At 39.5% G+C, this 12,654-nt stretch overlaps 1 protein-coding gene across 1 annotated transcript in view; it reads left to right on the top strand.

The window, feature by feature from the left end:
• LOC115748610 (TMV resistance protein N-like) overlaps positions 1-12,654 on the top strand; it is a 47,060-nt gene that overhangs the window by 33,073 nt on the left and 1,333 nt on the right. The window contains exons 2-5 of the mRNA XM_048285485.1: positions 8,888-9,652; positions 9,829-10,918; positions 11,824-12,108; positions 12,194-12,537. Coding sequence (XP_048141442.1) covers positions 8,907-9,652; positions 9,829-10,918; positions 11,824-12,108; positions 12,194-12,537 — 2,465 coding nt within the window. The 5' untranslated portion in view covers positions 8,888-8,906. The remainder of the gene's footprint in view (positions 1-8,887; positions 9,653-9,828; positions 10,919-11,823; positions 12,109-12,193; positions 12,538-12,654) is intronic.

The raw sequence follows: 12,654 nt of genomic DNA, 5'->3' as shown, positions 1-12,654 counted from the left end.
CCATTAGACCCTTACGCCATTTTCTCTGCATCCACTCCGCAATATACTTTGCCATGAATGTCAATCCATGCATGTATAGAGTCTATAGATACTTCTGAGAGCAAAACATTCACGAAGCTCCTTTGCTCGGAATCAAATCTATGCTCGTTCAACCTTTGTACTCTACTCAGTGATGGTGTTGGGGATGCCGAACATAGGTGCGTACCGTCAAAAGGCAAAGTCGTAGCAACAAATGGATTACTAAAGACGAATTCGGTGATCGGTCGCTGATTTTGATACGAAGAAGTCATAAATGTGCTCTTTAAGTGTGTGATTCTATAATTATGAGCTTGTTTTGTTTTGGAGGTGTCTGAAATTTGTCTTGATTTGATGTTATGCTCTTTGAACCGAGATGTTTCTCTCTAGTATTTCGAGGAAAGTGAATGAAATTTTATTTTGACTGAAAAAAAAAGTCTATTGACGTGTAAAAGCTATATCGTTCACCAGTGAAAAACTTTCCCACATTCATCCTCATAAAATCCCCATGCCAATGTGTTGACGAAGAACAAGCTGGAAATACCAATTTCGAAACTCACTGTTTTGGCTTGAAACCAGGCGTCGTTCTTCATGCAGCAAGCATCAAGGCCCGTCGTAGGGTCTTTTCCTTGGAAGAGAAATTGTCTAATTAATCTTGAATTTAGTGTACGAATTCCAATTTAACCTTAAACTTTTTATTTTTGCCAATTTAATCTTAAACATTTGCTCAAAATTCCTATGTAGTTCTCTCGGCTAATTTTCTCCATAAATCGGTGACTTGGCTATATGCCACATAGGACGGTCAGCGATAACTGGACTGACATTAAACAAAATAAAAATTAAAGATGACATTACACATTGGGCCAAAGTTCATAGACTATTCGTGTTGTTATCCTAACTTTTTCCCCCTTACCAATTACTTTGACCAATGGCTGAGTGACACATCATTTTTTCCCTACTCGTTTTTCTACGACTAGTGTTCAACAAACTCAATATACAAACACACACAACCTTAACTCCGAGTCCAGACCGGTAAATTTAGTGAGACCTATACTAGATTTACATGAATCTTGTCATTATCGGTGGTTCGGGTTCAATTTAGTATTTGTACTAGGTGTGTGTAGTAAGAGTAAAAAACGAATTGTCTCCCTTGGGCACCGTACAAATTCCAAAGGATCTATAACCGTTGGATCGCAAAAGAACAAATCCCAATCGTTCATTGAGAACCTAATCCGAAAAAGTGATTCTGATTAGAATAGATTTTTTTTTCAAATTTTGTTCCTTGTATGAGTTTTAGAGAATCGAAACATATATGGTAACTGCACAAAATTTCTATTTTAGGTCTAGGGAAAATTATGAGAGAACTAAAAAGGTAAAGTGAGAAACGTGGGACTTCATACTACTTTGTGTTTTTGAAAAGTCATTCTTTTTTTCAGAATCAACCTTTTTTTTGCTTCTTTTTTTGCTCCAAAAATGTTCTCTAGAACAGAATGAAAATCAAAATCAAAACCATTTACCTTACCAAACATACTTTTCATCTTTTTTTGTTTCGGGGAACAGAATCGGAGAATCAAAAACGTCACGCAAGCTCTATAAAACCCTATCACCGGAACGGTGGTGACTTCAAGTCTTTAACATGCATGGGAAGTGTTGTGTGTGATCTTTGAGATGAAACATTCTTAGCGTCGGATTTTCCTCTAAGAAAATTAATGTGAAGGAAATAAATACTGTTCGACGAAAATAAACATATGGGACCCACCCTTATCAATGGCCGTAATCGATTGGCTCTACCGAGACCAGCAAAATCTAGCAGTTGAAAATCTACATATGCTAGTCCGGTGACAGGAATTAAGGGAGATTGGTCAGAGAGGAGGAGATCAAAATCGAGATTTCTTTTACCATTGCCATAAATATGGTTGCCACTGAAGTTTCTGACGAAGTACAAAGCAGATGCACAACCGTTGATTGCTCTCAAAATTCAAAATCTCCTTGTTGCAGCTCAAAGCATGTGATAATCACTTTTCCTCTATTTGTTGCGGGTTAAGGACTCTTTCTCCTTCACCTTCTTCAAACTTCGGTTCGTATTTTTCATGAAAAGATGTCTGATCAATAATAGAACAAAATCCACTTTCACACATCTAAAGGATTCCTTCATTTGAATTGAAGACACAATGTCACTCAACCATTACCAATATTCTTCTGTTACGCAGGGATCTAAACAAAGGGCTTGGCTTAAAAAGAAATAAGGAAGAAAACATAAGGGAAGAGGAATTAGTAGACAGCATAAAGTAAAGGGGATACCAGATTTTCCTCCTCAACCCCCCAAGACAATTGAACATGATCGAGCCCCGACTCTGAAGAAAAAATAGAGAAGTAATCACTCACCACCATTATTAGCCCCGGAGAACAACTATGCCCCGTTGGTTGGGTACCTAGCATAGCACTTGGCCAGGAATATGTCACCATACACCCCCGTGCCACACTCGCTTTTCAACCGTCGGATCGCCTTCGCAACGCAATCCCGGCACTGCCCCGTGCTCAAATCCCCCTACGCATGGGACATGCCCAGCACTTTACCCAACCCGCCCACGCGGTAAAGGCTGCTTGCGCTCACGATGCTCTCCAGAACTGCGTCCCCCCGGCCCATTGAGTCAGTGCTATACCCTTCCGAGGTCCCGCACCTCTTCATCACCTCGGTGTTACTTCGTATCTTACCCATATTATTCCAGGGGGCATCGATTTTATGATCCCACCCCAGAACCGCATCTCTCCGGCCCATTGAGTCCACGTTGTACCCATCCGAGGTCTCGCACCTCTTTAGCACCTTGGTGTTACTTCGTATCTTACCCATATTAGTCCAAGGGGCATTGATTTTATGATCCCCATGGAGACATAAGAATCGTGGAATCATGGGTATCGAATTTTTTGGAGTTTAATATGGCCAAAGAGGATAGTTGCTCATCGACTATTGAGGATAATAGTACGGTGGGAACTTTTGTTTCTTTTTCTCTACCTATACAGACTATTGTGGAGGCTCCCACACCAAAGACTAAGCATGTTGAGGTCTAGGATCATATTCCCGAGGCAGGTCCCGATGAAGTTTTTCAAGCCCCTCGGATGCAAGATGGGTTGAAATAGCTCCACTTAGAAAATTTATCCGACAGAGATGATCAGCTATGCCACCAAACTATATAGTCTACATGGAGGGCATGACTACGATATTGGTTGTTTGATTAATTCAGTGACTTATGAAAATGATGTTTCTTATCCTCACCGAGATTTGTGGTTGGATACAATAAAAGACAATATGCAGTCTATGAAATATAATGGTGCTTGGGGGCTTGTTCAATTGCTGATAGTTACAAGCCCATCAGCTGTAAATGGGTGTATGAGACTACATTGGTCTCCAAAGGAAAAACCGAGAAGTTTAAAACCAGACTGGTAGCCAAGAATTTCCCTCAAAGAAAAGGAGAAGATCATGAAGTAACTTTTTCCCTAATCTCTTCTAAATATTCTTTCGGAGTAATCATGGCATTGGTAGCTCATTTTGATGTGGAGTTACACTTGATGGATGTTAAACCTGTCTTTCCGAATGGAGACCTTGATGATAAAGTCTGCGTGATGCAACTCAAAGGTTTTATAGCAGATGATTCGGTTAAACTTGTGTATAGAACGTAAAAGTTAACTTATGGCCTTAAGCAAGCCTCAAACAATGGCACTTAAAATATCATAGTGTTGTCACTTCTTTCGATTTTGTTAAGAACAAAGTGGATCGGTATATATACTGCAAGGTTAGTGGGAGTAAATTTATTTTTCTCATACTTTATGTAGACGATATCTTGCGTGAAGTAGTAATCTTGGATTATTGCATGAGACAAAGTGGATGTTGTCGAAAAATTTTGACATGAAAGACGTTGGTTAGGCATCTTTTGTTCTTGGCATTAAGATCCATATGAACTGTTCTCGCCGTGTATTGTGTTAGAGAAAATTCCTTCTGATGTTTTAAAAATGACAAAATAATCAAAGACTACTAATGTATTTATTGGTTGAGTAAAACCGGGTAAAAGATGCATAAGCTATTATGCAGATGTTGTCTTGACGAAAAGTCTGAAGGTTATGAGTTCTCTATCAATGGTGAACAAGACTTTAGGCATAGAGGTTTCTAGAAGCTGGACGTATCTAATTAGACGGTGAACAAACCTATAACAGGAAGTTCGGTAAAGCTTGGAAAGAGCTTGGATAGGTGAACAGTGAGGTAGAGCCGTAGTTACCAATACACTTAGAGGGAGCAGAAGATGGAAGCTCGGATACTGATGCGGGACAAGCTCGGATGCTATTTTGAGAAGCTCGGACGTTGTTGCAAAACTCAAGCTTTGGGGAAGTATTTCATATGTAACGAGCAGACTATTGTGAGATACATACGAGATGATATAATTGAGATATTAAATTATCACAAGACTAGCAAATCAGGCTAGATTCATTTTTGAAATTATCAATCACGAAGATCATCCAAGAACGTGGATTAAAGAAGACAAGGATGGCTTACTGTACGAAGAAGTCCATCTTGGGAAACCCCGATCACGATGTTATAGGCGATTTGATCAAATGGGGATTCTTTTTTTTTTCATTATTCTCAACGGCTTTGAAATCCTTTGTATACAATCTCGGCAAAGGGGAAGCTTAGAGAGTGATCCTTTGGAGAGTTTGCAATGGCAAGTTTGAAGGTAAAGGAGTACAAAAAAAGACCTCAAGGCTGAAAAGAATGCGAGAATCCATAATCTTAAATTCCAAAGTTCAAGAGAGATTCACATCCTTTGTATATCATTCAAGTGTGTGAGTGATACACGTGAAGTCTATTGACTTGAGAATTATTAGCAAGTTGTAAGCTCGGAGCTATTCACTAATGGAATCCAGCCGATTAGCTGCCGGTATGAAGAAGTAGACGTAGGTTTGAACAAAGCCGAACCACTATAAACTCTCTATGCAAATTCTCTATTCCTTGAACTCCTTATCATTTTCATTTGATATTTGAATTGCGCACATTACTGCTTTTGAGGACACCTCGGATCTTGCTCATGCTTAGTCTCCGAACTAATCTCTGAGCTTATTTATTTAGAATTTCGCATTAATTTTTAAAACTCATTCAAATTAACTATTCACCCTCTCTAAGTGATAATACTAGCCTCAACATATTGGGTTTGTTTCAAAGGGTATAGGTTGATCGCATTTTGGAAGTATGCAACATTGCAAGACATGAATTGCTTCTGTCTTAAGGGTGATAAACTAAGTCCGTCACAGTGCCCTCATTCCGATATTGAGAAAGCCCACATTAATGATGTATCTTATGATAGTGCACTTGGAAGTATCATGTAATAACTAAATATTTCAAGCGATAAAAGCGAACGTTTTTAGGGAAATATCTTCGAAAATATATTTTTTTAATAAAACAAACAAAGCCTAATTGAATGTCCCATCTCGCAAACTCTTTTGGGACATAAACAAAAGAAGGGTTTGAGAAGTCAAACACCTAACTTACTGTCATGCCCAAGTTCCACTTGTTAATGATATTGTCTGCTTTGGGCTGGAGCCCACACGGTTTTGTTCTTCTAGGCTTCGCCCGAAAAAGACCTCGTTGCAAGTTAAGAACAAGTACCACACAAATATAGTACTTCACCTTACCACACCTAGGTAATGTGGGACTCGGTTCATTCATGCCTCCTTCGCCATCCTAGAAGCCTACTAGGAATCGCTCCTTGTCCGAGTCATCTAGCCCCGGCGACCACTCCTTGCCCTTGTCGGACCTGGTTGTTAGAGGCCCACCAGCTTCTACCCGGTTCGTCCCCGAACCACACACTTTTGGCTAGCCTTGACTATGATACCATTATGTCATGCCTAGGTCCCACTTGTCAACAATATTGTCCGCTTTGGGCCGGAGCCCGCACAGTCTTATTCTTCTGGGCTTCGCCCAAAAAAGGCTTTTTTGCAAGTTAAGAACAAGTACCACACAAATATAGCACTTCACCTTACCTCACCATGGCGATGCGGAATTCGATTCATCCCTACCTCCTTTACCATCTTAGAAGCATGCTAGGAGCTACTCTTTGTCCAGTCCCTCTAGCCCCGGGGGCCACTCCTTGCCCTCATCGAATCGTGTCATTAAGGAAGGGGGACTTGGGTGTGACACTTATGTCCGGGGTTCCCCTCCTCTATGAGCGAGCGGGCGTCTAGGGGAACCGCCCCAACCGAGGTCTCAAAGGGCAGAGCCTCCGAACTCCATAGTGTTTTTATAGTTTGAGTCAATATTTTTTCATTAGTAATTTGGGCTCGGGCTCATGAATAGCTACTGCTATATATACTCTTTTTGGCGTATAATTGAGTGATGTAATAGAAAAGTGCGAATTGCTAAGTATAGTGAAATTCTCTACTGGACGTAGCCCTAATTTAAGGATGAACCGGGATAAAATCTTGTGTCTCAAATTCTCTTTCTCGCTTTTACGCTTTACTTTGTTGTTATTATGCGCCGAATTCTAACATAAACCACATAATATTTGGTGTCGTTTGCTTCGTTTTGAAAATTGCAAATTTGCTCAAGAAAAATTAAAGACAAGTGGAATACAAGGTGTTGGTGGTTTGTTTGTAAAAACAAACTAAGAGGTGCCTTGTCCCACATTGAAAAAATGTGAGTGCGTGCATGGACTAGATTTTTGCACTAATTAATAATTACCATTATTTTTTAGTGAAATAGTGCGACTGTTCACAAAGAGTTCTTACAACCTTTGAAGAGTTGTGTTCGTATTATGTCTATTCGGACATAACTTCTTAATCTTTGAAAGGTCGTGCCTGTTCGGACAAACTCCTTAGCTTTTGAAAGATCGTATCTGTTCAAACACTTTCTTTATATATTACTAAACATGTCTGTTCAATTCGGAACTTCATCTTCCATTTTTTCACTTTCTCTTTCAAGAGAAATACAGCCACGCTTTCCAATTGTTTTCTAGAGAGATCTTGGAGAAATATCAAAATTTCTATCTGTTATTCTCACCGAGACTTTGTTGTATCCCGAAGGATATTTGTCGAAAACCATTAGCAACATTGTGGGGCAAATAAATCCTTAAAGAGAGTGTTATCACTCTTCAAAGTCTGATTTCATTGTTCATCTCATTCGTCAAATTTCTCAACACAAGGTCTCATAATTAAGCTATTTACCAATGTAGCAATTTGTTTAGTCTAAAAGATTGCAAAACAAATAATGCTAAGAAGATTTGGGCCAAGAGTTGAAAATGAAGTAAGAATATGAGTGCCCCATAATTAAATTTATCATCTTTTTCTATTAAATTTCATAAGTTAATCAAAAAGCAAACTGTTGATGTGCTTGCTCGAAAAAGAATGCATTATTTTATAGAGCTTGGCATTAGGCTTATAAAATGAAATATTTCCAGTGTACAGCTCTCAAATAGATATGATGAATCTTTTGCTATATAAATGTAAAGAGGTGCTCCAAGGCACTTTCAATGGGTGGCCGACACGTGACACACTCCTTGAGTGGCATCTATCTTCACTTCCTTTCTGAAAGCAAAAAAAAATGCCTTTGATTTTTCGACATTAGTCGAACTAAAATATTCCCCTTCCAGTCCAAGGGGTGAGTAATCACTTTCGCTATAACGAAAAAATCTTACCCTAGTAATGATCAAGTACACTTCTACGACGACAATTCAGTAATCTGTTTCACAAGTCTTTTCTAGTGCACGGCACAGGTGTATAGGCTAGCATAACGTCATCTATTGAGTTCTTTTTCGTTATTTCCTTTTCCTTGCTTTTGAAAGAGTTTATCGAAACCGAATCAGATGATCACACAGAGAATCAAGAAAAATTAGAATGACACACGAGATTACCCAGGTTCACCCCAAGATTAGGGCTACGTCCCGCAAAGAGGTTTTACTATATTTTTTCGGTTTACAGCCAATTCGCACTTACATAATGATAAAACCGAGCAAAATATATATGCCCCAAAAACGGGCTAAAAAACCTAAAACCTCTTAATTCCACCATACGGGCCAGCTTAAATAAAAGCTCAAACCCGTAAAGGTTTGGGGGCGCTGCCCCCGAACCCCCACATCTCGCTCGCAGAGGTCACATGTCGTTGGGTAACACTTCGGTTTCCCTAAGCTCACGTGGGCGTACCCGGTGTGAGAAACAAGGGTCCTCGAAGTATTCGCCAACTCCAACAGCTTTTAGATACAAAATTAATGACGGGGCCAAAAAGTAACATAATTACAGTGGTGATAATAGTTTCTGATTCAAAAAACTATGGGCAAGTGCCAGTTTGCTTAACAAGCTTCTCATTTCCCAGGAATAAAAAGATCAATGCTTGGTATCTTTGCTAGTACTAATCCATTTTATTCCTCGAGATTGGGTTTCCCAAATCACCCAGCTGGCTCGTAGCACTAATTCCAAATAGTCATCCATTGGGGAAAGAGCAAAGATGCCAGGATTTTGAGACCCTACAAACGCAAAGAGTCGCTCACCCCCCCAAAAAAATAATTTGCCATTCGCGTTTATCAATGAAAAATATAGTTCAACTTGCTTGACTTTTCTCCTGGGCCAGTGGGAACATACATTGTTTTGAATTATGCTCTACACTATATTAAGCAATCAACATGTTCACATGCTTTCAAACACATTCAGAAACCTACGCTCTATTTTTTTTCTCCTCGGGCAACGGGAGGGCTTCTTCATATTGTTTCTTTATTAAACACGGAGAGAGAGGGAGTCGAACTCTCCAACTACGAATAGCTTTCGAGTCAGAACATGGAGAGCGAGGATGGGTGGTTCACGCGACGACTAAATCCAGTGATTTTCTATTAATTTGTCTACTTTTTCCCTCCCGATCCATGTGCTTCTTGAAGTATAAAGTACCAAAAACTCAGCTCACTACGATCAGCTTGTTGGGCAACCCGAATAGAGGCATTTTGTTCCTTGATATTAACCGAGAGATCGGTTCGAGAGTTATTGAAGAAGTAACAATGGCGCGGGGTCTAGTGTCTGGGCGTTCTTTTGCGGTGCTGGTTGGGTCGATTCTTCTCTCTGTGCTCGCACGCAAATTTGTCAACGGTAACAAGAAGAGCACGCGTCGAAAAGCGGATGATACCGGCGCGTCTAGCCCGTCAGCCACTTTGGCTGGAAGTGACAACTACGATGTTTTCTTGAGCTTCAGTGGCAAGGATACTCGCAAAACCTTCGTGGATCACCTCTACTACAGCCTCGTCGATGCTGGAATCCGCGTGTTCAGAGACGACAATGAGCTTCACGAAGGTGAGAAGATCGGCCCCAACCTTCTCCAGGCCATTAAGAACAGTAAGATCTCGATCCCGATTTTCTCTCGAAATTTTGCTTCGAGCAAATGGTGCCTTCAAGAACTCCTTCAGATGACAGAGTGCATGAAGAGCATCGGGCAAGTTGTCTTGCCCATATTTTACCGGGTTGAACCAGCTCATGTGCGATACCAAATAGAAAGCTTTGAAAAGACTTTCTCCCGTTTAAGTAGGAAGTATTTGGAAGAGGATGTTGCGAAATGGAAACAAGCGCTCCAAGAAGTGGCTTCCCTAAAGGGATGGGAATCGGAGAGAACTGCTAACGGGTATTTCTTTTACTTTCTTTCAACAAGATCTTGCTCGTAGACGAGGCTATTCATTCGTGTTCTTCTCATCTTGTGCTTGCATTTTTACTCTTACATGCTGTAGTGTTGTGATAGTGAGGAATAACAGGATATGATCGTTCTTCTAATGAATTTTAGCTCGAATGCTTTATAAACAGCCATGAAGGAGAATTGGTGAAAATGGTGGTCAGAAAAGTTTTGAGAGAGTTAAAGAAAGCCTTTCAGCTGCTTGTTCCCGAACAACTTGTCGGAATCGATAATGCTGTGGAGGATATCTTGAGATTGCTGGATAATGACCCTAGTGCTACCCAAATTGTTGGTATTCATGGAATGGGGGGCATCGGTAAGACAACTTTAGCCAAGGTTGTCTACAATAAGCTCTCTCACCAGTTTCATCATCGCAGTTTCATTGCGGATATTCGAGAATCCACGCGGCGCAAGGGCATTTCATGTTTGCAAAATCAATTAATATTCGATATACTGAAAATGAACGATCAAGTGTCTAATATTGATGAAGGAATCAGGATCATGGAATCTAGATTTAAATGTAAGAAAGTCCTACTTCTTCTAGATGACTTGGATGATAATGATCGGATCAAAGCTTTTGTTGGAAAACATGACTGGTTTGAGAATGGAAGTAGGATAATAATAACCACGAGAATAAGGTCTGTTCTTGATGATGTGAACTGCAAGTACGAACTTGAGGGAATTGCTGAGGATAAATCTTTGATCTTGTTTAGTAGACATGCTTTTCCGAGGGACTCTCCTCCGTGTGAATTCGAGTCTCTCTCTCGTGCTGTCGTATCCACCGCCGAAGGACTGCCCTTAGCTCTCGAGGTTGTAGGTTCGTTTTTGTATGGGCGAAATCAAGGATTTTGGGAAGACGCGTTAAAGAAGTTGAAGGAAGTACCACATATTAAAGTGCAAGAAAAGCTAAGAATAAGTTATGACGCACCGAACTATGAGGAACAACAGATATTTTTAGATATTGCTTGTTTCTTCTATGGATCTGAGATAATTTTTATGTCCCGCATGTGGGAGGCTTGCAATTTTCTTCCAAATATGGGGATTGAAACATTGAGATTGATGTCACTAGTAAAAATTGGAGATAATGGAAAGTTGATAATGCATGACCAACTGATAGACCTTGGTAGGGAAATTGTTCGTCAAGAAGATTACAATACACCTATGAATCGAAGTAGGGTGTGGATCCATGAGGAAGCCTTGGAAGTACTTCAAAGGAATAAGGTAATTATAAGCTCTATTGTTGTTCTACTCTCTTTTGACATGAATTCTCTTGATGGGAATGAATAGTTAGACATCACAGCCGACTTTACTCTCCTCATATTATTTCCTTGATGTGATTAGGTAGACATTTTCTATTGGGTTGAAAAAGAAAAGAAAATGTTTGGGTTTAAATAATAAAAGGACATCATTTCCTTATGACGGGAAAAGTACATTTAAAAAAGAAAATGAAACCGCGTTTAGATCCTTGATGGGATCCTGGTCAAACTGCATTTACTAAAGAAAGAGATTTAGTGCCCACAGTTATCAAAATAGATTGAAAATCTAAACAAAATCCTCTGAAAAATCTGAAGTGGTACGCGTTTATCTTTGAATTTTCGACTTCTACCTAATGATAATACCGCATGAACTCTCATTTCTTCATAGCCATTAACTTATTATTATTATTTTAAGGTGTAAGAGTATATTTTCATCTAATCTTTTGGAAGGGAATTCCTCTTTTCCCCTTAATTATTGTAAGAAAATGAATAGTATATAAAATAGGAGAAAACTAAAGTAATAAAGTACGAATAATAGAAAAAATAAATATCAACAATGATATTAAGCAATGAAATTTATTATTTGACAGCCACTTTAATAGAAGATATTTTGAAAAAAGAGTAAACAAAAATTAAACAAGAATTGGAAAAGGCCTCAACAATCACGGTTAAATGACGAAAATTGGTTATTGATTATCCATATTTAAGGGATATAAAATATGGTTAATTAATGAACATATTTCAAACTTCATGAAAGGAAATGATGTCCTGAACTTATAAAAGGATATGGTTAACCGAAATCCAATGCCATAATCTTAAATATTTTTTTTGTGGATTGCTCCTCTCCACTGATATGCAACATTTGTGAAGGGAAAAGAAAAGGATCGCGTTCAGGCACTTTGTTTCGACGAAAACGACTCGCACGTGGAACTCACAACGGAGCAAATTGAGACACTACCGAACTTAAGGTTGCTTATAGTGGATAACGCAACACTGATTGGAGATTCCAAAGGCTTGCTTCCTCAGTTACGATGCCTCGTGTGGAAGAAATGTCCTGCATCCGTGGTCACTAGTTTTCATCTGGAGAAATTAGTCGTACTTTATTTATCAGAGTGTGACATTTCGGAGTATTGGGAAGGTTGGAGTCATCTCAAGGTCAGACGGAGAGCATCTTGTTTTGTCTTTTGTTTCTAATGACTTATATTCTCTGTGAAAATTTATCAATCATTTTGTTTTGCAGGTGGCGACCCAGTTGAAAGTTCTTGCTCTTGTAGATTGCCATTGTTTAAAAGTTTCTCCTGATCTCTCAGCCTTCCAAAATTTAGAGACGTTAACCTTCGAAGGATGTCATAATCTGAAGCAAATTCACCCTTCGATCGGAGAAGTCAAGGGCCTCGTTCATTTGTTCTTTCATAGATGTGAGAAACTCCAAAAGCTACCCCAAGGAATTGGCAAGTTGGAAGAACTGGAGCGACTTTGCATATGCAAGACTGCTATAGAGGAAATCCCTCCATGTATAGCTTCTTTGAAGAAGCTGGAGAAGCTTGTTGCCTCTGATTGCAAATCATTGATTGGACTTCCAGACTCAATTAGCCACCTGGTAAATTTGTCACACCTTGACTTGAGTGGTTGCTCGGAATTACGTAGACTTCCAGAATGCATCGGATCCCTCGTGAAATTGCAGTACTTGTCATTAAAGGG

This window comes from Rhodamnia argentea, chromosome 9 (assembly GCF_020921035.1).
Source record: "Rhodamnia argentea isolate NSW1041297 chromosome 9, ASM2092103v1, whole genome shotgun sequence".
In the NCBI taxonomy this organism is placed as follows: Eukaryota; Viridiplantae; Streptophyta; class Magnoliopsida; order Myrtales; family Myrtaceae; genus Rhodamnia; species Rhodamnia argentea.
This window is presented reverse-complemented; position numbering and strand designations above follow the sequence as displayed.